At 42.7% G+C, this 23687-nt stretch overlaps 1 protein-coding gene across 2 annotated transcripts in view; it reads right to left on the reverse strand.

Annotated features, from left to right (window-relative positions):
- Positions 1-406: 406 nt before the first annotated feature.
- The window catches only part of ube2kb (ubiquitin-conjugating enzyme E2Kb (UBC1 homolog, yeast)), an 84056-nt gene continuing 60775 nt past the window's right edge, over positions 407-23687 (reverse strand). For both annotated transcript variants that reach the window (XM_067988574.1, XM_067988564.1), the window contains exon 7: positions 407-1447. In XM_067988574.1, coding sequence (XP_067844675.1) covers positions 1373-1447 — 75 coding nt within the window. In that variant the 3' untranslated portion in view covers positions 407-1372. The remainder of the gene's footprint in view (positions 1448-23687) is intronic.

Consider the following 23687-nt stretch of genomic DNA (forward strand, 5'->3'; position numbering starts at 1 on the left):
CCCTGCGCTCTTAAATCACAGTTCCATGGTGACAGAGCTTTAAAAAGGTGAATTGTATCTCACTTAAATAAACAAAAATATAGGCATTTTATTAACATATAAAGCTACATTGATCCCTGTTCTATTTTCCAACAAGCACTAGTCAGCAAAAAAGCAATCCCTTTTGAAGATATACAAGTATACCTTTAAAAATTTCACATATGAAATTTCAGAAATCATGGTTGCTAACAAATATGCATATATTATACTGGTCAAAAAGGGCATGTTTTATCTGCCAATAACTGTCCATTGGTTTGTCAACACAAATAAAAATCACTTTCGTTCAATTCAGCAAAGGCAAAATCACAGCATCTCAAAATTTGAGAAATCTACCATTGTATTAAATGACCCCAAAGTTAGTGGAAACTTTTAGGAGGAAATACCATTTTAATACGAATAGAAAGCTTGGCTGTATATACAGGAAATATCCCATTATTGAATGTTCAGAGATACTGGACAGAGTGCAGACAATCTGATCAATAACACACTGCTATTTCTACGTGAACTTTAAATTATGTACAGCAAGAGAACAGCCACCACAGCCTCCAAAGTATGTTATAGAAAATGTGAACCACAAGCAGGGAGTGAATATTTAAGCAGCTGTTAAGTAATTCAAAGTAGTTATTGCATTACTTAACAGCTACAACCATTTAAGAAAACCTAGCCTGTCAAACTCTTTTTGATTGTGTCATAGCAAAGACTTTTAGAGAACAATGTAACCATGGGAGGATAATCAAGTAATCTACTCATGATCAGGCACACGCTTCAATCTTTGATTTGATACCCAAGAAAACTTAACATTCAAAAATGTCATCACAGCAACTCGTGCATTAATGCCACGATTAAAGAGTGAAGCAGCCTCTCACCAAATAGCAAACTCTGATCAGAAGTATTACAAGTAATGGCTACATAACAGCCATGACACATTCAAAAAAATAGAAAACAACCATTTTCTAAGATGCAGGCCACATTACATGTTTTTATTATCAAAAACAAATTGATGCAATTGAAAGCCTTGGTCACTTTGTTAAACTGCACTAAAGCAGATGTATTTGTGTCATCTTCAGGTATGAATGCAACTCAAACTCAGGATCCTTACAATGCAGAGTAGGAAAAAAAAAATTTAAAGTATTTCACTTTTCCCCTTTGTTTTAATTTACACAGATCTTTGAGAGCTTTATTTACAGAGCATCGAATCCAGTCTCGTTTATAGCGATTATCACATATTACAGTGATGTTTAAAATGGAATCTATGCAGAACCCAGAAAGAACAAAGGGCAGAGGTGTTTGTCAATGAAAGGGCATCTGGGCTACAGAAGCAATCCCAAATTCCTCAGTTACTGAGCAGTCGTTCTGTTGCACACTCCACGTCCCAGGATTGTGAAGACAAGGCCACTATTACTGCATTCTGTGGAAGAAATACAAGAATCAAAACCTGCAGCAGCCAGCATCAATATTACATTTTCTAATTCTAAATTAGCTATAATTTCATCTGTAATAGGTCTACCACAAATGGTTGATAGGCCAAACGCAGACCATGGAAGAATAGTAGATATACAAAGTTAGACAATATTGCAGACAATTACAAATAAGAACGACAAAGTCCATAACTAAGCAATTTGTCTATACAGCCTAGTTAAATTTAGCCCGTTAATGATCTGACATAAACAGAGCAATGCAAATTCTTAAACCAGCATGAAAACGTATACTGTAGGGAGATTTCAAAACAGTTAGAAATCAGATGTACTACAGTGGCATAACTCCATGCTATCTTCCCCATCATGCCTTTCCATTTTTCCTTGTAAAGATATTACATTGAGGTCAACTCTACTTCAGTTTGTGCTAGTACAGCAAGATCAAAGACTAGACTGGGTATTTTTTTAATTCGTTCATGGGATGTGGGCGTCACTGTTATTGCGCATCCTTAATTGTCCTCGAGAAGGTGGTGGTGAGCCACCTTCTTGAACCGCTGCAGTCCGTGTGGTGAAGGTTCTCCCACAGTGCTGTTAGGAAGGGAGTTCCAGGATTTTGACCCAGCGACGATGAGGGAACAACGATATATTTCCAAGTCGGGATGGTGTGTGACTTGGAGGGGAACATGCAGTTGGTGTTGTTCCCATGTGCCTGCTGCCCTTGTCCTTCTAGGCGGTAGTGATCGTGGGTTTGCCACATGCAGCAAGACCTGGACAACATCTAGGCTTGGGCTGATAAGTGGCAAGTAACATTCGCGCCAGACAAGTGCCAGGCAATGACCATCTCCAACAAGAGAGAGTCTAACCACCTCCCCTTGACATTCAATGGCATTACCATCACCGAATCCCCCACCATCAACATCCTGGGGGTCACCATCGACCAGAAACTTAACTGGACCAGCCATATAAATACTGTGGCTACAAGAGCAGGTCAGAGGCTGGGTAGTCTGCGGTGAGTGACTCACCACCTGACTCCCCAAAGCCTTTCCACCATCTACAAGGCACAAGTCAGGAGTGTGATGGAATATTCTCTACTTGCCTGGATGAGTGCAGCTCCAACAACACTCAAGAAGCTCGACATCATCCAGGACAAAGCAGCCCGCTTGATTGGCACCCCATCCACCACCCTAAACATTCACTCCCTTCACCACTGGCGCACCGTGGCTGCAGTGTGCATCATCCACAGGATGCACTGCAGCAACTCGCCATGGCTTCTTCAACAGCACCTCCCAAACCCGTGACCTCTACCACCTAGAAGGTCAAGGGCAGCAGGCATATGGGAACAACACCACCTGTACGCTCCCCTCCAAGTCACACAACATCCCGACTTGGAAATATATCGCCGTTCCTTCATCGTTGCGGGTCAAGATCCTGGAACTCCCTTCCTAACTGCACTGTGGGAGAACCTTCACCACACGGACTGCAGCCGTTCAAGGCGGCGGCTCACCACCAACTTCTCAAGGGCAATTAAGGATGGGCAATAAATGCCGGCCTTGCCAGCGACGCCCACATCCCATGAACGAATATTTTTTTAAAAACCTGGAGGTGTTGCCTCTAACGGTCTGTTAACCTGTACCCCAAAGTCCCTCTACTTTTCTACAGCACCAAGCCTACCTCCATTCAGAGTACAATCAAAATGCATCACCTCACACTTACTGACATTTAATTCCATCTGCCACTTTTTAGTCCATTCCCCCATTTATCAATATCCCATTACTGTTTCCTTTGTTTTTTTATATAAAAAGAATTAACTATAATTCCTATTTTAGCATTATCTGCAAATTTCACCACCACTCCCTCTAAGCCTATATCCAAATCACTGATGGAACAGAAGTGGCCCCCGAACTGAACCCTGAGAAACACCACTACCCACTTCCAACCATTCTGAAAAACTTCCCTTAACTCCTACACTCCATTTTCTCTTTTCTAACCAATTTTTCCTACCACAGATGTTAAGCTAACTCGCCTCTGTAATTTGCTGAATTAGTTCTGTCTCCCTTTTTTAAAATGGGTACTACATTTGCCAGTCTCCAGTCCTCCATCACACATCGACACTCTACAGCCCTGAAATATAATTTCCCTCAACTCCTTCAGGATCTTAGGATGTATCCCATCGGGCCCTGATGGCATGTCTTCCCTTAGCTTAATTAAACTTACCTAAAATTTTTCTTTTATCCATCACAATATTGCTCATCTCGCTCTCAACCACTTCAGGATTCACTCACCAACATTCTTCTCTTTAGTAAAGACCGATGCAAAGTACTCGTTAAGTATCTCTGCCATTTTTTGATCATCCTTTACAAATTGACAATTTCTCCTCTCTGGGTCCCCCCTCACTTTTAACAATTCTCTTTTCACAGATATAGTTGTAAAATATCTTACTGTTTTTTTTATGTTTTTTGAAATTATTTCCCCATACCATCTCTTAGCTTTCCTTATCCCATTCTTAACTTCTTGTTATTGTCCTTTAGTTACTGTCATTATTCTTATAGCCTTAAGTCCTCTTCAATTTAATTGGCTTTTAACCTCTACTTATCCACAGGAGCCTAAAACTACTAGTTTCCCTTTTTTAATAGAATATACTTTGCAATCTTTTTTATAAAAAACATTCCACTGTTGCTCTAAAGTCCTGTGTGCCAATTTCTCCTTCCACATTACCTTATCTAGCTCAGTCTTCATCTTTCTAAAACCTGCCCTAATCCAATCTGGTATTCTAGTTTCAGTTCTGACTTTTTGCCTTTCTGCCTTTCTAGTTGGATCTTAAATCTTATATTGTGGTCACTATTCCCAAGTTGCTCACCCACATTTAGCTCATATGCCTGATCTATTTCATTACTCATAACCAGATCTAGCAACAGCTTGCGGCCCTAAAGAAAAAGAAAATTTGCTTTTCTATAGTGCCTTTCATGACCTCAGGACATCCAAAAGCGCTTTACAGCCAATGAGTACTTTTTTTAAACCTTACCCAGTCTGGCCTATGTGTGACTCCAGGCCCACACCAACGTGGCTGACTTTTACCTGCCTCTGAAGTTGCCCAGCAAGTCACTCAGTTGTATCAAACTGCTATAATAGACTGCAGCGGTTCAAGGAGGCCTTTTCAGGGCAACTAGGGATGGGCAATAAATGCCAGCCTTGCCATCGAAGCCCACGTCCAAAAATTATTTTCCCATGACTTCTTTTGTCTTTAGTCTTTTCTGTTTATATCCAGTCCATTTGATTTTACTCCTTCTTCTTGCTACATAATATTCACGCAGAAAACAATGCTCATCTACATGTTTGCAGGTTCACTAACTGGTGGGCACCCCATGTAATCTTTGTTTCAATTCCACCCAATTTGACCACTGATTTAATATTACTGCAGTTAATTTTGTTTTTGATTTAAAAATCAGTTTGAATGGGTCAACCCTACGTCAAAATTTTAGTGGTGCCTCATCTTTAAAGAACTGCCATGGACAACTGAAGAGGTAAGGGACAGTATAAGACATAAGGAAAGGGCATACAAAAAGGCAAAAAATGGCACAGATCCTGGCGAATGGGAAAGATACAAAGATCAACAAAGGGTCACAAAACAGATAGTAAGAGCTACAAAAAGAGAGTATGAAAAGAAACTCGCAAGGGATATCAAAACCAATACGAAGAACTTTTATAGTTATATTAGGAAAAAGAGTGTGGTCAGGAGCAGTGTTGGCCCCTTAAAAACTGAAAGTGGGGATTATTGTCATTGACAATGGGGAAATAGCGGACACATTGAACAATTACTTTGCGTCAGTATTTACAGTCGAAAAAGAGGATAGCATGCCGGCAATCCCAAGAAAACTTATATTGAATCGGGGACAGGGTCTCGATAAAATTAATATAAGTAAAGCAACAGTAATGAAGAAAATAATAGCACTAAAGAGTGACAAATCCCCAGGACCAGATGGTTTCCATCCCAGGGTTTTAAAGAAAGTAGGTGAGCACATTGCGGATGCCCTAACTATAATCTTTCAAAGTTCTCTAGATTCAGGAACTGTCCCTCCAGATTGGAAAATTGCACGTCACTCTGCTTTTTAAGAAAGGAGAGGGGGAAACCGGGGAATTATAGACCAGTTAGCCTAACATCTGTTGTGGGGAAAATGCTGGAGTCTATAATTAAGGATAGGGTGACTGAACACCTCGAGAATTTTCAGTTAATCAGAGAGAGCCAGCATGGATTTGTGAAAGGTAGGTCGTGCCTGACAAACCTGATTGAATTTTTTGAAGAGGTGACTAAAGTAGTGGTCAGGGGAATGGCAATGGATGTTATTTATATGGACTTCAAGAAGGCATCTGATAAGGTCCCACATAAGAGACGGTTAGCTAAGATAGAAGCCCATGGAATCGAGGGAAAAGTACGGACTTGGTTAGGAAGTTGGCTGAGCGAAAGGCGTCAGAGAGTAGGGATAATGGGTAGGTACTCACATTGGCAGGATGTGACCAGTGGAGTCCCGCAGGGATCTGTCTTGGGGCCTCAATTATTCACAATATTTATAACGACTTAGATGAAGGCATAGAAAGTCTCATATCTAAGTTTGCCGATGACACAAAGATTGGTGGCATTGTAAGCAGTGTGGATGAAAACATAAAATTACAAAGCGATATTGATAGATTAGGTGAATGGGCAAAACTGTGGCAAATGGAATTCAATGTAGACAAATGTGAGGTCATCCACTTTGGATCAAAAAAGGATAGAACAGGGTACTTTCTAAATGGTAAAAAGTTAAAAACCGTGGATGTCCTAAGGGACTTAAGGGTTCAGGTACATAGATCATTGAAGTGTCATGAACAGGTGCAGAAAATAATCAGTAAGGCTAATGGAATGCTGGCCTTTATATCAAGAGGACTAGAGTACAAGGGGGCAGAAGTTATGCTGCAGCTATACAAAACCCCGGTTAGACCGCACCTGGCGTACTGTGAGCAGTTCTGAGCACCGCACCTTCGGAAGGACATATTGGCCTTGGAGGGAGTGCAGCATAGGTTTACCAGAATGATACCCCGACTACGAGGAGAGATTACACAAATTGGGGTTGTGTTCTCTAGAGTTTCGAAGGTTATGGGGTGATCTGATCGAAGTTTATAAGATATTAAGGGGAACAGATAGGGTGGATAGAGAGAAACTATTTCCGCTGGTTGGGGATTTTAGGAGTAGGGGGCAGAGTCTAAAAATTAGAGCCAGACCTTTCAGGAGTGAGATTAGAAAACATTTCTACACACAAAGGGTTGTAGAAGTTTGGAACTCTCTTCCGCAAATGGCAATTGATATCAGCTCAATTGCTAAATTTAAATCTGAGATAGATAGCTTTTTGGCAACCAAAGGTATCAAGGGATATGGGACAAAGGCAGGTATATGGAGTTAGATCACAGATCAGCCAGGATCTTATCAAATGGCAGAGCAGGCATGAGGGGCTGAATGGCCTACTCCTGTTCCTATGTTTAAAAGGAGTGACTTAGAATCCAAGAATTTTACAGCAAAGGAAGATGGTTAAATGGCTGAAATGACATGAATGAGGCAACTGGAGGCATAACAATAGAAATTAAAGAGATTTAAGAAACACAGAAAACGTGTGAATAGCTGAAGAGATTTGGGCGGAGGGGTTGGCTGGCTACAGCAGTTAGAAATGGAAAGAAAAGCTGTCAATGTGGAACATGTTCCAGCAGCCCAGGAGAGGAAGAAAGCAGGCTCACACCAAGCGTGCAGACTGCCCCACTAGCATGATGTTCCAACAGGAGGTCCCCACTCCAAGCATCAACTCAGCTGTCCTCACCCCCTTCCCAAAATCCTGACATACCCATCCCATATCACCAGCATCTCCAACCAGCGAGAAAGTGGGAGCTAAAGTTAAGGTCTGAAGTTATTAAAGTAAATATTAAGTCCTGTGCCTAATAGAAAGATATTGTGCTGTTCCTCAAGCTTGTGTTGAGCTTCACTGGAATAGTGTAGAAGGCACACAACAGAGGTAGAATGGGGTTGGGATGAGGAATTGAAGTGGCAAGTGAATGGGAGCTGGGACAAAAAATAAAGGGTGTTTACAACAATTTGACAGCTTCATGGTCACTTCTTTTTTTAAACTGATACCAACTTTTTAAATCAGATTTTTAAAAACTGAATTCAAATTCCCAAAATGCCACCCTGGAATACCAGTCCGGAGCGCCCCTGGAATACCAGTCCGGAAATATTACCACTACACTTCTGAACCCCTCTAATGTATCTACGAGGGATGGAAAATATCAGAAAGGAAACGGAGTGGCAATTGGTTAAACAGGGAATACATGCTGTAGAGAGGCTTGACTTAGACAAGGATGGGGTACAGGCCGAGTCAATTTGGTGGCAAAGCGGTCACTTAATCTGCATTTGATCTCTATGTAGAGGAAATCCTATCAGCAGCAGATACAGTATACCAGGTTGTAGGACGTACACAAATTGTCTCACATAGGAGGAGTGTTTGGGGCCCTGAATAGTGGTGAATGGAAGGTGTTGCATCTCCTGCAGTTGTATGGGAAAGGGCTAGGAGAAGCACAGCAGCTGCTAAGAGTGGTGGAAGAGTGTCTCAGAGGAAACAGTGCCTTCAAAAAGCAGAGAGGGGAGGGGAAGGGAAGATAAGTTTGGAGGTGGGATCACTTTGGAGATGGCGGAAGATCACTTGGTGAACCTGAAGGGGTGGATGGTTAGGAAAAGGGGACCCCATCGTGATTATGCTGGGGGGGCGGTGGTAAGAAAAGAGAAGGGCAAGAGAAGAAATTGGGACTGACCTGGTTGCTGGGGGAGGGGGGGGGGGGGATACACCTCGTTTATCACGGCGAACAGGGATCATCAGCTGATAAAAAAAGGCCATTTCAGAAGTTTTGATGTGGAAGGTGGCACTGGAGCAGATATGACAAAGATGAAGAAACTGGGAGAAAGGAATGAAACCCTACAGGAAGCAGGGTTGGAAGTAGCATAATCTAGGTAATTGTGGGAATCAGTGGGTGAGTAATAGATATCGGTGGAAAGCCTAACCATGGAGACAGAGGTGTGTGTGTTTCTCTTCCCCCCAACCCCCTCAGTCCATCCAGATAATTTCATGAGGCCTCCTCTTCTATACTAATTCCATTCAAGGAACTCTATTCAGTGTCTTTTGAAAATTCAAGTAAACTACTGGATTATCCTCATCATTAGCTTAGTTACCTCCATAAAGATCTAGAGTAGTTTGTAACACATGACCTGTTACTTCTAATACTATGTTGACTGCTCCTCACTCTTTAGATATTCATTTACAGAATACCATAGAATCCCTCACATATTTTGCCACCATGCCAACCACCTGCCATTACCAGGTTCAGGCCTTACTCTCTTTGTGAATACTGGAACTACATTTTGTGATGCTCCAGTTCTCTAGTATCACTTCAGTATTTGTGGAATTCTGAAAAATAAAAATCAACCAAAATATCAATTTCCTCCATTAAATCCTTGAGGATTCTAGGATGGATCCCATTGGCCCAACAGCCTGATCAATCAATAGTAATTTTATCCTACTTATCCTTTAACAGACCTGTTCCTTGACCTTCCTTCTACTATCAACAGTTTTAAAACTTTTGCATCTCTCGCTGTCCTCAGCAACTTGTTTATTTCTCTTTCGTTTAAGCTATCCTCAGTTGCCCAACCCTCCCTATTTTTTGTTTCTTTGCATTTTTTTTTTTGAAGATTTCTTCTAACCTCGTCATTAAACCTCTCTAGTCTGGGGCTTGATATAGTTCCCCTTTTTTTTTTATATAAAACAGAATCTACTTCATTTCCTTGTCCTGTATAATAACCTTAAATACATTCCATCTTCTGTTTTTTTAAAAAATAAAAGCATGGTTTCCCAATTAATTTTCGCCAAGACTCCTGCCATAGCTCCGAAATCTGCTCTTACAAACTCTTGTACCATCACACAGCTTTTTTTGGATTTAGCAACATCAAATCCAACAATACAACGATCACCAAATCCCAGGTACTCACCAACCACCAGCTCTGTTGGATTGCTAAGCATCAAATTCAATAAGCCACTGCTCCAGCAACTCATATGTTGAGTAAAGAAACAATTCCTGACTTTCAGTAAGTTTTCTTGTACTTGCAATCCTCTCTCTTGTTCTACCTCATGCATCCATTCAACCTCCGGGATATTGAAATCATCCATGATAAGTACAATTGAATTTTCTAGTCCTCTTATCTGCCTAACAACCCAAGTACAGCCGCTCACCCCGTTTTTTTTTTTATTCGTTCATGGGATGTGGGCGTCGCTGGCGAGGCCGGCACTTATTGCCCATCCCTAATTGCCCTTGAGAAGGTGGTGGTGAGCCGCTTTCTTGAACTGCTGCAGTCTGTGTGGTGAAGGTTCTCCCACAGTGCTGTTAGGAAGGGAGTTCAAGGATTTCGACCCAGTGATGATGAAGGAACGGCAATATATTTCCAAGTCGGGATGGTGTGTGACTTGGAGGGGAACTTGCAGGCGGTGTTGTTCCCATGTCCCTGCTGCCCTTGTCCTTCTAGGTGGTAGAGGTCGCGGGTTTGGGAGTAGCTGTCGAAGAAGCCTTGACAAGTTGCTGCAGTGCATCCTGTGGATGGTACACACTGCAGCCACTGTGCGCCAGTGGTGAAGGGAGTGAATGTTTAGGGTGGTGGATGGGGTGCCAATCAAGCGGGCTGCTTTGTCCTGGATGATGTTGAGCTTCTTGAGTGTTGTTGGAGCTGCACTCATCCAAGCAAGTGGAGAGTATTCCATCACACTCCTGACTTGTGCCTTGTAGATGGTGGAAAGGCTTTGGGGAGTCAGGAGGTGAGTCACTCGCTGCAGAATACCCAGCCTCTGACCTGCTCTTGTAGTCACAGTATTTATATGGCTGGTCCAGTTAAGTTTCTGGTCAATGGTGACCCCCAGGATGGTAATGCCATTGAATGTCAAGGAGAGGTGGATAGATTCTCTCTTGTTGGCGATCGTCATTGCCTGGCACTTGTCTGGCGCAAATGTTACTAGCCACTCAGGAGCCCAAGCCTGGATATTGTCCAGGTCTTGCTGCATGCGGGCTCGGACTGCTTCATTATTTGAGGGGTTCTGAATGGAACTGAACACTGTACAATCATTAAGGAAAAAACCCACTTCTGACCTTATGACGGAGGAAAGGTCATTGATGAAGCAGCTGAAGATGGTTGGGCCTAGGACACTGCCTTGAGGAACTCCTGCAGCAATGCCCTGGGGCTGAGATGATTGGCCTCCAACAACCACTACCATCTTCCTTTGTGCTAGGTATGACTCCAGCCACTGGAGAGTTTTCCCCCTGATTCCCATTGACTTCAATTTTACTAGGTCTCCTTGGTGCCACACTCGGTCAAATGCTGCCAAGGGCAGTCACTCTCACCTCACCTCTGGAATTCAACTCTTTTGTCCACGTTTGGATCAAGGCTGTAATGAGGTCCGGAGCCGAGTGGTCCTGGCGGAACCCAAACTGAGCATCAGTGAGCAGGTTATTGGTGAGTAAGTGCCACTTCATAGCATGTCGATGACACCTTCAATCACTTTGCTGATGATTGAGAGTAGACTGATGGGGCGGTAATTGGCCAGATTGGATTTGTCCTGCTTTTTGTGGACGGGATATATCTGGGCAATTTTCCACATTGTCTGGTAGATGCCAGTGTTGTAGCTGTACTGGAACAGCTTGGCTAGAGGTGCAGCTAGTTCTGGAGCACAAGTCTTCAGCACTACAGCCGGGATGTTGTCAAGGCCCATAGCCTTTGCTGTATCCAGTGCACTCAGCCATTTCTTGATATCACGTGGAGTGAATTGAATTGGCTGAAGACTGGCTTCTGTGATGGTGGGGATATCGGGAGGAGGCCGAGATGGATCATCCACTCGGCACTTCTGGCTGAAGATGGTCGCAAACGCTTCATCCTTGTCTTTTGCACTCACGTGCTGGCCTCCGCCATCATTGAGGATGGGGATGTTTGCAGAGCCTCCTCCTCCCATTAGTTGTTTAATTGTCCACTACCATTCACGACTGGATGCGGCAGGACTGCAGAGCTTTGATCTGATCCGATCCGTTGGTTGTGGAATTGCTTAGCCCTATCTATAGCATGTTGCTTCTGCTGTTCAGCATGCATGTAAGTCCTGAGTTGCAGCTTCACCAGGTTGGCACCTCATTTTTAGGTACGCCTGGTGCTGCTCCTGGCATGCTCTTCTACACTCCTCATTGAATCAGGGTTGATCCCCTGGCTTGTTGGTAATGGTAGAGTGAGGAATATGCCAGGCCATGAGGTTACAGATTGTGGTGGAATACAACTCTGCTGCTGCTGATGGCCCACAGCGCCTCATGGATGCCCAGTTTTGAGCTGCTAAATCTGTTCTGAATCTATCCCATTTAGCACGGTGGTAGTGCCACACAACACGTTGGATGGTGTCCTCAGTGCGAAGACGGGACTTCATCTCCACGAGGACTGTGCGGTGGTCACTCCTACCAATACTGTCATGGACACATGCATTTGCGACAGGTAGATTGGTGAGGACGAGGTCAAGTAAGTTTTTCCCTCGTGTTGGTTCGCTCACCACCTGCCGCAGGCCCAGTCTGGCAGCTATGCCCTTCAGGACTCGGCCAGCTCAGTCAGTGGTGGTGCTACCGAGCCACTCTTGGTGATGGACATTGAAGTCCCCCATCCGGAGTACATTCTGTGCCCTTGCTACCCTTAGTGATTCCTCCAAGTGGTGGTCAACATGGAGGAGGACTGATTCATCAGCTGAGGGAGGGCGGTAGGTGGTAATCAGCAGGAGGTTTCCTTGCCCATGTTTGACCTGATGTCATGAGATTTCATGGGGTCCAGGGTCAAATGTTGAGGACTCCCAGGGCCACTCCCTCCTGACTGTATATCACTGTACCGCCACCTCTGGTCGGTCTGTCCTGCCGGTGGGACAGGACATACTTAGGGATGGTGATGGAAGAGTCTGGGACGTTGGCTGAAAGGTATGATTCTGTGAGTATGGCTGGGTCAGGCTGTTGCTTGACTAGTCTGTGGGACAGCTCTCCCAATTTTAGCACAAGTCCCCAGATGTCAGTGAGGAGGACTTTGCAGGGCTTGGTTCGCCTTTGTCGTGTCCAGTGCCTAGTGGTCCGTCCGGTTTTATTCTTTGTGACTTTTTTTAAGCGAGATTTTACAACTGAGTGGCTTGCTAGGCCATTTCAGAGGGCAATTAAGAATCAACCACATTGCTGTGGGTCTGGAGTCACATATAGGCCAGACTGGGTTAGGACGGCAGGTTTCCTTCCCTAAAGGGCATTAGTGAACCAGATGGGTTTTTACGACAATCCGGTAGTTTCATGGCCACCATTACCGATACTAGTATTTTAATTCCAGATTTTTTTTAAAATTTAATTAATTGAATTTAAATTCCCCAGCTGCCGTGGCAGGGTTTGAACTCATGACTCCGGATTATTAGTCCAGGCCTCTGGATTACTAGTCCACTGGATTACTAGTCCAGTAGCATAACCACTATGCTACCGTACTCCTACCGATTAGTAATTTCCCACCTTTTTATTACTCAGTTCTACCCATATTACTCATCCTTTCTATAACTGCTATATCATTCCTCACAATGTAACTCCGCCAATTCTCTATAAATGTATCCTCACCAAACATGTAATGCTAGTTGCAGTTCTTGGCTCTACTCTGCTTGGCTATACTTTGAGGCCAACAATTTTCAATATTCTTGCTAGCTGCACTTAACTCGATTACCACTACTAAATTTCTGAAGTATTTCACTTCAGAACACAAACTATAAGTGGTATCCAAATTCTTACTAAATTGTAGCTAATTTGGCATGTTGTAACTTTGCTGCCTAAAAAAGCCTCAGAGAGGCTCCTTGAACAATTAAATGCTGGTAAAACTGATTTTCACAAGTGGAAACCCTCCAGCAGCTTTCAAACTTCTGCCTGAGAAAAAAGAAGCAATCTATATTCATTCACCAATGAATAAGAATTTTACATAATGACAGATTAGTAGCACAGTACGTAATTGTAGCAACCGTTATCGGAGGTTTACTTAGGAAATACAAGACACTTCACAGAACAAAACAAAAAGGTAGTCACCTTGTATACCCGTGACTGTACACCCATACAGCTAAAGCACAAATCCAGCTACAGCATTGGTTAAAAACCCATTGCAATTGTAGGCCTACTACTTTCTTCACATCAAGTCTTGGCACAATTCCAATACCAAAAGCCAGATCCACTGCCCAAACCATGACAAATCGTTCTCATTTATACCATCGCGATCAAAGGGTGCCTGATATTTCCAGCTGAATAAACATATGCAATTGATCTCAATGTCTAATTTTAGTTCAAAATACTAGCTTGAATTCATCCATGGATTTACACTGTAATGCCTCCACAAAACTTGGTGGGGGAGTTATAGGGAAAGGCATTTTAATCCTCAGATGAAAATATGTCATCTAGACTTTGTAACAAAGTGCTGTTCATGCTATATCATTCCTTATTCCCACTTGTGGGAACTTTAGTCATTTACAAAGAGGTGCTGAACACATATTACATTTGAAAGTTAGCACATCACTGCAGAACTAAAGCCCAGTGAACACATGGGAACACATCTTGCCTGTATTACCTTATAACCCAAGGGCCTCAAACACCACCATTTCCACCTTCTGCTTTAATGAAAAGAGCGGGAAGGAGCATAAGCAGGAAGATCCAGTTGTCGCAGTCCACATAGAAACCAACGATATAGGTTGAACTAAGAATGAGGTTCTGCTGAGATGGTTTGAGGAGCAGGGTCTAAATTAATAAGCAGAACCTCAAAAGGTAATCTCTGGATTACTACCTGAGCCATGTGCAAATTGGCATAGGGACAAACAGATCAGAGAGTTAAATGCATGGCTCAAAGAGTGGTGTGGAAGGAAGGGGTTTCGATTCATGGGGCACTGACACCAGTAGTAAGGAAAGAGGGAGCTGTTCCAATGCGACAGGCTCCACTTAAACCTGGCTGGGACTTGCGTCCTGACGATTCGAATAACTAGGGCAGTAGGTTGGGCTTTAAACTAAAAAGGGGTGGGGGGGAGAGGGAGGAAGAGGAGATCAGGTGAGGGGAAATTTAGAAATCTAATGAGAAAAAGTTAAGACAATAGAACAGCGTAGTGACTTGGGTAAAGATAAGCAGAGTGCGGCAGGAAGGGACAGAGTTTACCAATAACATTGCAACAAGTAAGGTCAAAGCAGGAAAAAAAATGGTAAAAAGTCAAAATTAAAGGCTCTATCTGAATGCACAGAGCATTTGTAACAACATAGATGAATTAATTGCACAAAGAGATAAATGGATTTCACCTGATAGCCATTACAGAGACATGGTTGCAAAATGACCAAGGTTCGAAACTGAGTATTACAGGGTACATGACATTTAGGAAAGATAGGCAGAATGGAAAAGGAGGGGGTGTAGCCCTAATAATAAGGATGACATAAGGACAGTGGTGAGAAAGGATGTTGGCTCAGAAGATCAGTGAGTAGAATCAATATGGGTGGGAAGTAGAAATAACAAGCGGCAGAAAACACTGGTGGGAGTAATTTATCGGCCCCCGAATAATAGCAATACCGTTGGACAGAGTATTAATCACGAAATAATGGGAGCTTGTAACAAAGGTAATGCAGTCAGCAGGGGGTAACCTTAATTTGCATATAGACTGAGCAAATTAAATTGGCAAAGGTAGTTTGGAAGACGAGTTTGTGGAATGTATTCTAGACTGTTTCCTAGAGCAATACGTCACGGAGCCAAACAGGGAACAACCTATTTTAGATCCTGTATTATGTAATGAGATAGGGTTAATTAGTAATCTCAATAAAAGAACCTCTGGGGAAGAGTGATCATAATATGATGAATTTCACATTGAGTTTGAAAGTAACGTACTTAAGTCAGAATCTAGAGTCGTAAACTTAAATAAAGCCAGTTACATAGGTGAGGGGCGAGTTGTCAAAGGTAGATTGGGAAATTAAATTAAAGGGTTTGACAGCTGAAAAGCAATGGGAAACATTTAAAGAAATATTTCAATATTCTCAACAAGCATGCATTCCATTGAGAAATAAAAACTCCACGGGAAAAGTGATCCACCCGTGGCTAACTAAAGAAGTTAAGGAGACTATTAGATTGAAAGAAGAGGCCTATAACATTGTCAAGAAGAGTAATAAGCCTGGGGATTGGCAGAGTTTTAGAAACCAACAAAGGAGGATGACCAAAAAAATTAATAAAGGGTGAAAATAGAATATGAAAGTAAACTGGCAAGAAATATAAAAATGGATTTAAGAGCTTCTACAAGTATGTAAAAAGGAAGAGAATAGCAAAAGTAAACGTTGGTCCCTTAGAGGCTGAGACAGGAGAAATTATAATGGGGAACAGGGTCATGGATGTCACTGAGCGGCTGCAGAACATTCTTGGGGGGGTGGTGGGGAAGGGTGAACAGCCAGAGGTTGTGGTCCATATCGGGACCAACAGAGGTATGAGGACCTGCAGGCAGAATTTAACGAGTTAGGGAAAAAAAGATTAAAAAGCAGGACCTCAAAAGGTAGTAATCTCCCAGATTACCCCCAGTGCCACGCACTGGTGAGAATAGAAATAGGAGGATAGAGCAGATGAATGCGTGGCTGCAAAGGTGGTGCAAGGGGGAGGGCTTTAGATTCCTGGGGCATCGAGACCAGTTCTGGGGAAGGTTGGACCTGTACAAGCCGTACGGGTTGCACCTCAACAGGGCCGGGACCAATATCCATCTGGGGAGGTTTGCTAGTGCTGTCAGGGAGAGTTTAAACTAGCTTGGCAGGGGGATGGGAACCTGAGTGTGGATTCAGACAGGATAAAGTCAGAAAATTAGTGAGTGGGTCTGGAAGGCAGAGGGAACGAAGGTTAGGAAATAAACAACAGGGGAGTTTGGCAGTCCTTAAATATATTTACCTCAATGCAAGGAGTATAGGAAATAAGGCGGATGAGCTGAGGGCACAGATAGACACGTGGCAGCATGATATCTTAACTATTACAGAAACATGACTTAGAGGGGCAGGACTGGCAGCTCAACATCCCTGGTTACAGGGTTTTCAGACGTGATAGAGAGGGGGATAAAAAAAAGGGGGGGTGGCAACTTTGGTTAAGGAAACAATTACAGTTGTGAGGAGGGATGATATTTTAGAAGGAGCATCAACTGAGGCCTTATGGGTTGAGCTGAACAAAAAAGAGGCAGTCACACTGCTGGGAGTGTGCTATAGACCCCCAGTCAGAGGAACAAATATGTAGGCCAATTTCTGAGACGTGCAAAAACAATAGGACAGTAATAGTAGGGGATTTTAACTACCCTAATATTAACTGGAATACAAACAGTGTGAATGGTATAAAGGGCACAGAATTCTTAAATTGCATACAGGAAAATTTTTTTTAAACCAGTATATAGCAAGCCCAATGAGAGGGCGGGGGGGCAGTTCTGGATTTAGTTCTAGGAAATGAAGAGGGGCAGGTGGAAGAAGCAGCAGAAGAGTATTTTGGTGGTAGTGATCATAAGAGTTAGTTTCAGCATAGTTATGGAAAAGGACAAAGACAGAGCAGGAGTTAAAGTTTTCAATTGGGGAAAAGGCCAATTTTACTGTACTGAGAAGTGATTTAGCAGAAGTAAACTGGAAACAGCTACTTGAAGGTAAATCAGTGTCAGAGCAGTGGGAGACATTCAAAGGGGTGATTCAAGGGGCTCAGGGTAAACATGTTCCCACAAAGAAAATGGAACAGGCTGCCAAATCTAGAGCCCCCTGGATGTCAAGAAGCATTCAGGGTAAGATAAGGCAGAAAAAGAAAGCCTATGATAGACACTGGGAACTCAATACTACGGAAAGCTTAGAGGAGTTGACAAAGCGCAGGGGTGAAGTTAAAAAAGAAATTAGGAAAGCGAAGAGAGGGCATGAAAATTTTTTTAGGTAAAATCAAAGAAAACCCGAAGATGTTTTATAAATGCATTAAGAGCAAGAGGATAACCAAGGAAAGAGTAGGGCCTATTAGAGTCCAAAAAAGTAACTATGCATGGAGGCGGAAGATGTGGGTATGGTTTTTATTGAAAACTTTGCATCTGTCTTCACAGAGAGGGATGATGCAGGGATTGAAGTTGAGGAAGAGTGTGAAATATTGGATGGGATAAACAGTAAGAGAGGAAGTATTAAGGGGATTAGCATCTTTGAAAGTGGATAAATCACCAGACGAAGCCAGGGAGGAAATACAGGCTTTAACAATCATTTTCCAAACTTCACTGGATACAGGCGTAGTGCCGGAGGATTGGAGGACTGCTAACGTTGTACCGTTTAAAAAGGGAGCGAAGGATGGACCGAGTAATTACAGGCCAATCAGCCTAACCTCAGTGGTGGGCAAATTATTGGAATCAATTCTGAGGGACAGGATAAACGGTCACTTAGAAAGGCACAGACTAATCAAGGACAGTCAGCACGGATTTGTTAAGGGGAGGTCGTGTCTAACCAACTTGATTGAATTTTTTGAGGCAGTGACTAGGAGGATCGATGAGGGTAGCACAATTGTAGTCTGCATGGATTTTAGCAAGACTTTTGACAAGGTCCCACATGGCAGATTGGTCAAAAAAGTAAAGGCCCATGGGATCCAAGGGAATGTGGCAAATTGGATCCAAAATTGGCTCAGTGGCAGGAAGCAGAGGGTAATGGTCGACGGGTGTTTTTGCGACTGGAAGGCTAATTCCAGTGAGGTGCCGCAGGGCTCGGTACTAGGTCCTTGCTTTTTGTGGTATACATTAACGATTTGGACTTAAACGTAGGGGGGCATGATTAAGAAATTTGCGGATAACACAAAGATAGGCCGTGTGGTTGATAGTGAGGAGGAAAGCTGTAGACTGCAGGAAGATATCAATGGACTGGTCAGATGGTCAGAAAAGTGGCAAATGGAGTTCAATCCGGAGAAGTGTGAGGTAATGAATTTGGGGAGAGCAAACAAGGCAAGGGAATACACAATAAATGGGAGGATACTGAGAGGTGTGGAGGAAGTGAGGGACCTTGGAGTGCATGTCCACAGATCCCTGAAGGTGGCAGGACAGGTAGATAAGGTGGTTAAGAAGGCATAAGGAATGCGTTCCTTTATTAGCCGAGGCATAGAATACAAAGCAGGGATGTTATGCTGGAACTGTATAAAACACTAGTTAGCCCACAGCTTGAGTACTACGCAGAGTTTTTTTTTAAAATTCATTCACGGGACATGGGCGTCGCTGGCGAGGCCATGCATTTATTGCCATTCCTGGTCACCACATTACAGGAAGGATGTAATTGGACTAGAGAAGGTGCAGGGGAGATTGACAAGGATGTTACCAGGACTGGAGAATTTTAGCTATGATGATAGATTGGATAGCCTGGGGTTGTTTTCCTTGGAACAGAGGAGGCTGAGGGGTGATTTGATTGAGGTGTACAATATTATGAGGGGCCTAGATAGAGTGGATAGGAAGGACCTATTTCCCTTAGCGGAGGGATCAATAACCAGAGGGCATAGATTTAAAGTGATTGGTAGAAGGATGAGAGCAGAAATTAGGAAAAAATTTTTCACCCAGAGAGTGGTGGGGGTCTGGAACTCACTGCCTGAGAGGGTGATAGAGGCAGAAACCCTCAACTCATTTAAAAAATACCTGGATGTGCACCTGAAGAGCCGTGACCTGCAGGGCTACGGACCAAATGTGGGATTAGGCTGGGTGGCTCGTTTCTCAGCCGGCGCGGACAAGATGGGCCGAATGGCCTCCTTCTGTGCCGTAAATTTTCCATGATTCTAATCAGGAAATGGCAGATGCGTTAAACAAATATTTTGTATCTGTCATCACAGTAGAAGACACAAAAAGCAAACCAAAAATAGTGGGGAACCAAGGGGTATAGGAGAGTGAGGAACTTAAAACAATTAATATCACTAGAGAAAAAGTACTGGACAAACCAATGCGACTAAAAACCAACAAATCCCCTAGACTTGATGGCGTACATCCTAGGGTTCTAAAAAAGAGGTGGCTGCAGAGATAGCAGATGCATTGGTTATGATCTTCCAAAATTCTTTCTATTCTAGAACGATCCCAGTGGACTGGAAGGTAGCAAATGTTACCCCGCTATTCAAGAAGGAGGGAGAGAAAACAGAGAACTACAGGCCAGTTAGCGCAACATCAGTTGTCAGGAAAATGCTGGAATCCATTATTAAGGAATTGGAAAAGTGCACTGAGAAAATCGTAATATGATTAGGCAGAGTCAACACGATTTTATGAAAGGGAAATAGTGTTTGACAAATTTATTAGAATTTTTTTGAGGATGTAACTAGCAGGATAGATAAAGGAGAACCAGTGGATATAGTATATTTGGATTTTCAAAAGACATCTGATAAGGTGCCACATTAAAGGTTATTACACAAGGTAAGGGCTCGTGGGGTTGGGGGTAATACATTAGCATGGATAGAGGGTTGGTTAAAGAACAGAAAAGAGAGTAGGGATAAACGGGTCATTCTCAGGTTGGCAGGCTGTAACTAGTGGGGTGCCCCAAGGATCAGGGTTTGGGCCCCAGTTATTTACAAATTATATTAATGACTTAGATGAAGGGACCGAGTGTAATGTATCCAAGTTTGCTGACAATACAAAGCTAGGTGGGAAAGTAACCTGTGAGGAGGACACAAAGCGTCTGCAAAGGGATATAGACAGGTTAAGTGAGTGGGCAAGAAGATGGCCAGGGGAATATAATGTGGGGAAATGTGAGGTTATTTACCTTGGTAGGAAGGATAGAAAAACAGAATTTTTTTAAAATGGCGAGAAGCTATTAAATGTTGATGGTCAGAAAGACTCTGGTGTCCTCGTACAAGAAACACAAAAAGTTAATATGCAGGTACAGCAGGCAATTAGGAAAGCAAATTAGGAAAGCAATTGGCCTTTATTGCAAGGGGGTTGGAGTACAAGAGTAAGGAAGTCTTACTACAGTTGTACATGGCTTTAGTGAGACCTCACCTGGAGTACTGCGTACAGTTTTGGTCTCCTTCTCTAAGGTAGGATATACTTGCCTTGGAGGCAGTGCAACAAAGGTTCACTAGATTAATCCTGGGATGAGAGGGTTGTCGAATGAGGAGAGATTGAGTAGAATGGGCCTATACTCTCTGGAGTTTAGAAGAATGAGAGGTGATCTCATTGAAACATATACAATTCTGAGGTGGCTTGATAGGATAAGATGCTGAAACGTTGTTTCCCCTGGCTAGAGAGTCCAGAACTAGGGGGCATAGTCGCAGGATAAGGGGTCGTCCACTGAAGACTGAGATGAGGAGGAATTTCTTCAAGCAGAAGGTTGTGAATCTTTGGAATTCTCTACTCCAGAGGGCTGTGGATGCTGAGTCATTGAATATATTCAAGATGTGGAGATGCCGGTGATGGACTGGGGTTGACAATTGTAAACAATTTTACAACACCAAGTTATAGTCCAGCAATATATTACGAATATATTCAAGGCTGAGATGGATAGATTTTTGGACTCTAGGGGAATCCAGGGATATGGGAATCGGGCGGGAAAGTGGAGTTGAGGTCAAAGATCAGCCATGATCTGATTGCATTGCGGAGCAGGCTCGAGGGGCCGCATGGCCTACTCCAGCTCCTATTTCTTATGTTCTTATGCTTTTGGTTAGTCAATTAGTCAAACTAAACTTCGATCAGCAGGCCATCATAATTTTCAGCACTTCGTTGCAATGTAAAGCAAGGTTTGACAAAAGTTCATGTCCAAAATATATTACTAAACACAATCTCATTTACATTCCTATAAAATCACTCCTCCAACCATTAAGCCTATACATCAAGGAAGAAAGAATTTATTTGGGACTTGTGAATAACACTCATCCCTGGCTAAATTAGAAAGAGTAATTTTACATAATGTTGCTCTATAAGTATCTGATTAGGTCAGAACACTCTCACCAGATTTGCCAGAGCACATCACATCTTTCATATTTAGATGCTTAAGGGTTGTAGACAAAATTTATTTTAAAAATTAATTTCCTCCTTTCTTCTCCTGTCTCCCCACACTCTACACCCCAGCCTACAACCTCTCCCAATGCCACAGCAATACAAATGCATGAAAGCAACCTGGGGAAGATAGACAAAGCTTACACTACAACTTGAAACAGATGAAGGAAAGGAACATAAGAACATACGGCCCCTCAAGCTTGCTCAGCCATTCAATAAGATCATGGCTGATCTTTGACTTCATCTCCACATTCCCACCGGATCCCCATAGCCCTTGATTCTCAGACTTCAAATATCTATCGATCTCAGCCTTGAATATACTCAATGACTGAGCATCCACAGCCCTCTGAGGTCGAGAATTCCAAAGATTCACAACCCTGTGTGAAGAAATTTCTCCACATCTCAGTCCTAAAATGGCTGACTCCTGAGACTAGTTCCCCCTTATCTACCCTGCTAGTTACCCCCTCAAAAAATTCTAGTAGATTGGTCAAACACAATTTCCCTTTCATAAAATCGTGTTGACTCTGCCTAATCATATGATTTTTTGTTAAGTGCCCTGTTACTACGTCCTTAATAATAGATTCTAACACTTTCTCAATGACTAACTTGCTTATAGTTCCCCGTTTTCTCTCTCCCTCCTTTCTTGAATAGCGGGGTTACATTTGCTACCTTCCATTCCACGGGGATCGTTCCAGAATCTAGGGAATTCTGGATGATCAAAACCAACGCATTCACTAAATCTGCAGCCACTTTTTTTAAAACCCTAGGATGTTGGCCATCAAGCCCAGGGGATTTGTCGGCTTTTAGTCCCATTAGTTTCTCCAGTACTTTTTCTTTGCTAATCTTAATTACTTTTAAGTTCCTCAATCTCATTAGACTTTGGTTCCTCACTATTTCCAGTATGTTTTTTTGTGTCTTCTACTGTGAAGACAGATGCAAAATATTTGTTTAACATCTCTGCCATTTCTTTATTCCCCATTATAATTTTGCCCCTCTCTGCCTCTAAGGGGCCCACGTTTATTTTTGCTAATCTCTTCCTTTTTACATTCTTGTAGAAGCTCTTACAATCTGTTTTTATAATTCTTGCTAGTTTACTCTCATTCTATTTTCTCCCTCTATCAATTTCTTGGTGATCCTTTGATGATTTCTAAAACCCTCCCAATCCTCAGGCTTACTACTCTTTTTGGCAACAAAGTGAGCATCTTCTTTTAATCTATTATCCTTAATTTCTCTAGTTAGCCACAGTTGGATCACTTTTCCCTGGAGTTTTTATTCCAATGTTGAGATTATGAATTATTTATTTAAATGTTCGCCATGTCTTATCTACCATCATATCTTTTAATCTAATTTCCCAGTCTACCTTAGCCAACTCGCCCCTCATACTTACGTAACTGGCTTTGTTTAAATTTAAGACCCTAGTTTCGGACTTAACTACATCACTCAAACTCAATATAAAATTCGATCATATTATGATCACTTCCCCAGAGGAACCTTAACTATAAGATTACTAATTAACCCCGTCTCATTACACAATACTAGATCTAAAATAGCCTGTTGGTTCCTCAACATATTGTTCTAGAAAACTGTCTCGAATGCATTCCATGAACTCGTCCTCCAAACTACTTTTGCCAATTTGGTTTGCCTAGTCTATATGAAGGTTAAAGTCACCCACGATTATTGCTTTATCCTTGTTACATGCTCCTCTAATTTCCTGATTTTTACTCTGTCCAACATTAACTACTGTGAGGGGGCCTATAAACTACCCCCACCAGTGTTTTCTGCCCCATGTTATTTCTTAGCTCCACCCATACTAATTCTACATCCTGATTTTCTGAGCTAAGATCCTTTCTCACTACTGCCTTTATCTCATCCTTTATCGGGGCTATCCCCCACCCCACTTTTCCATTTTGCCTACCCTGGAACACTTAGTTCCTAGCCATGGTCACCCTGCAATCACGGCTCAGTAATGGCTACCTAGATCAAAACCATTTATCTTGTTACGAATGCTTTGTGCATTCAGATGTAGCGCCTTTAATTTGAAATTTTACTTTTTTTCCCCGATGTGCTTAGTCACTCATGCCCTATTACCTTTGTTAAACACTCTGTCCCTTCCTGACGCACTGCTTGTTTTTACTCAAATCACTACTCTGTTCTA

The sequence above is a fragment of the Heptranchias perlo genome, chromosome 1, assembly GCF_035084215.1.
Source record: "Heptranchias perlo isolate sHepPer1 chromosome 1, sHepPer1.hap1, whole genome shotgun sequence".
In the NCBI taxonomy this organism is placed as follows: domain Eukaryota; kingdom Metazoa; phylum Chordata; class Chondrichthyes; order Hexanchiformes; family Hexanchidae; genus Heptranchias; species Heptranchias perlo.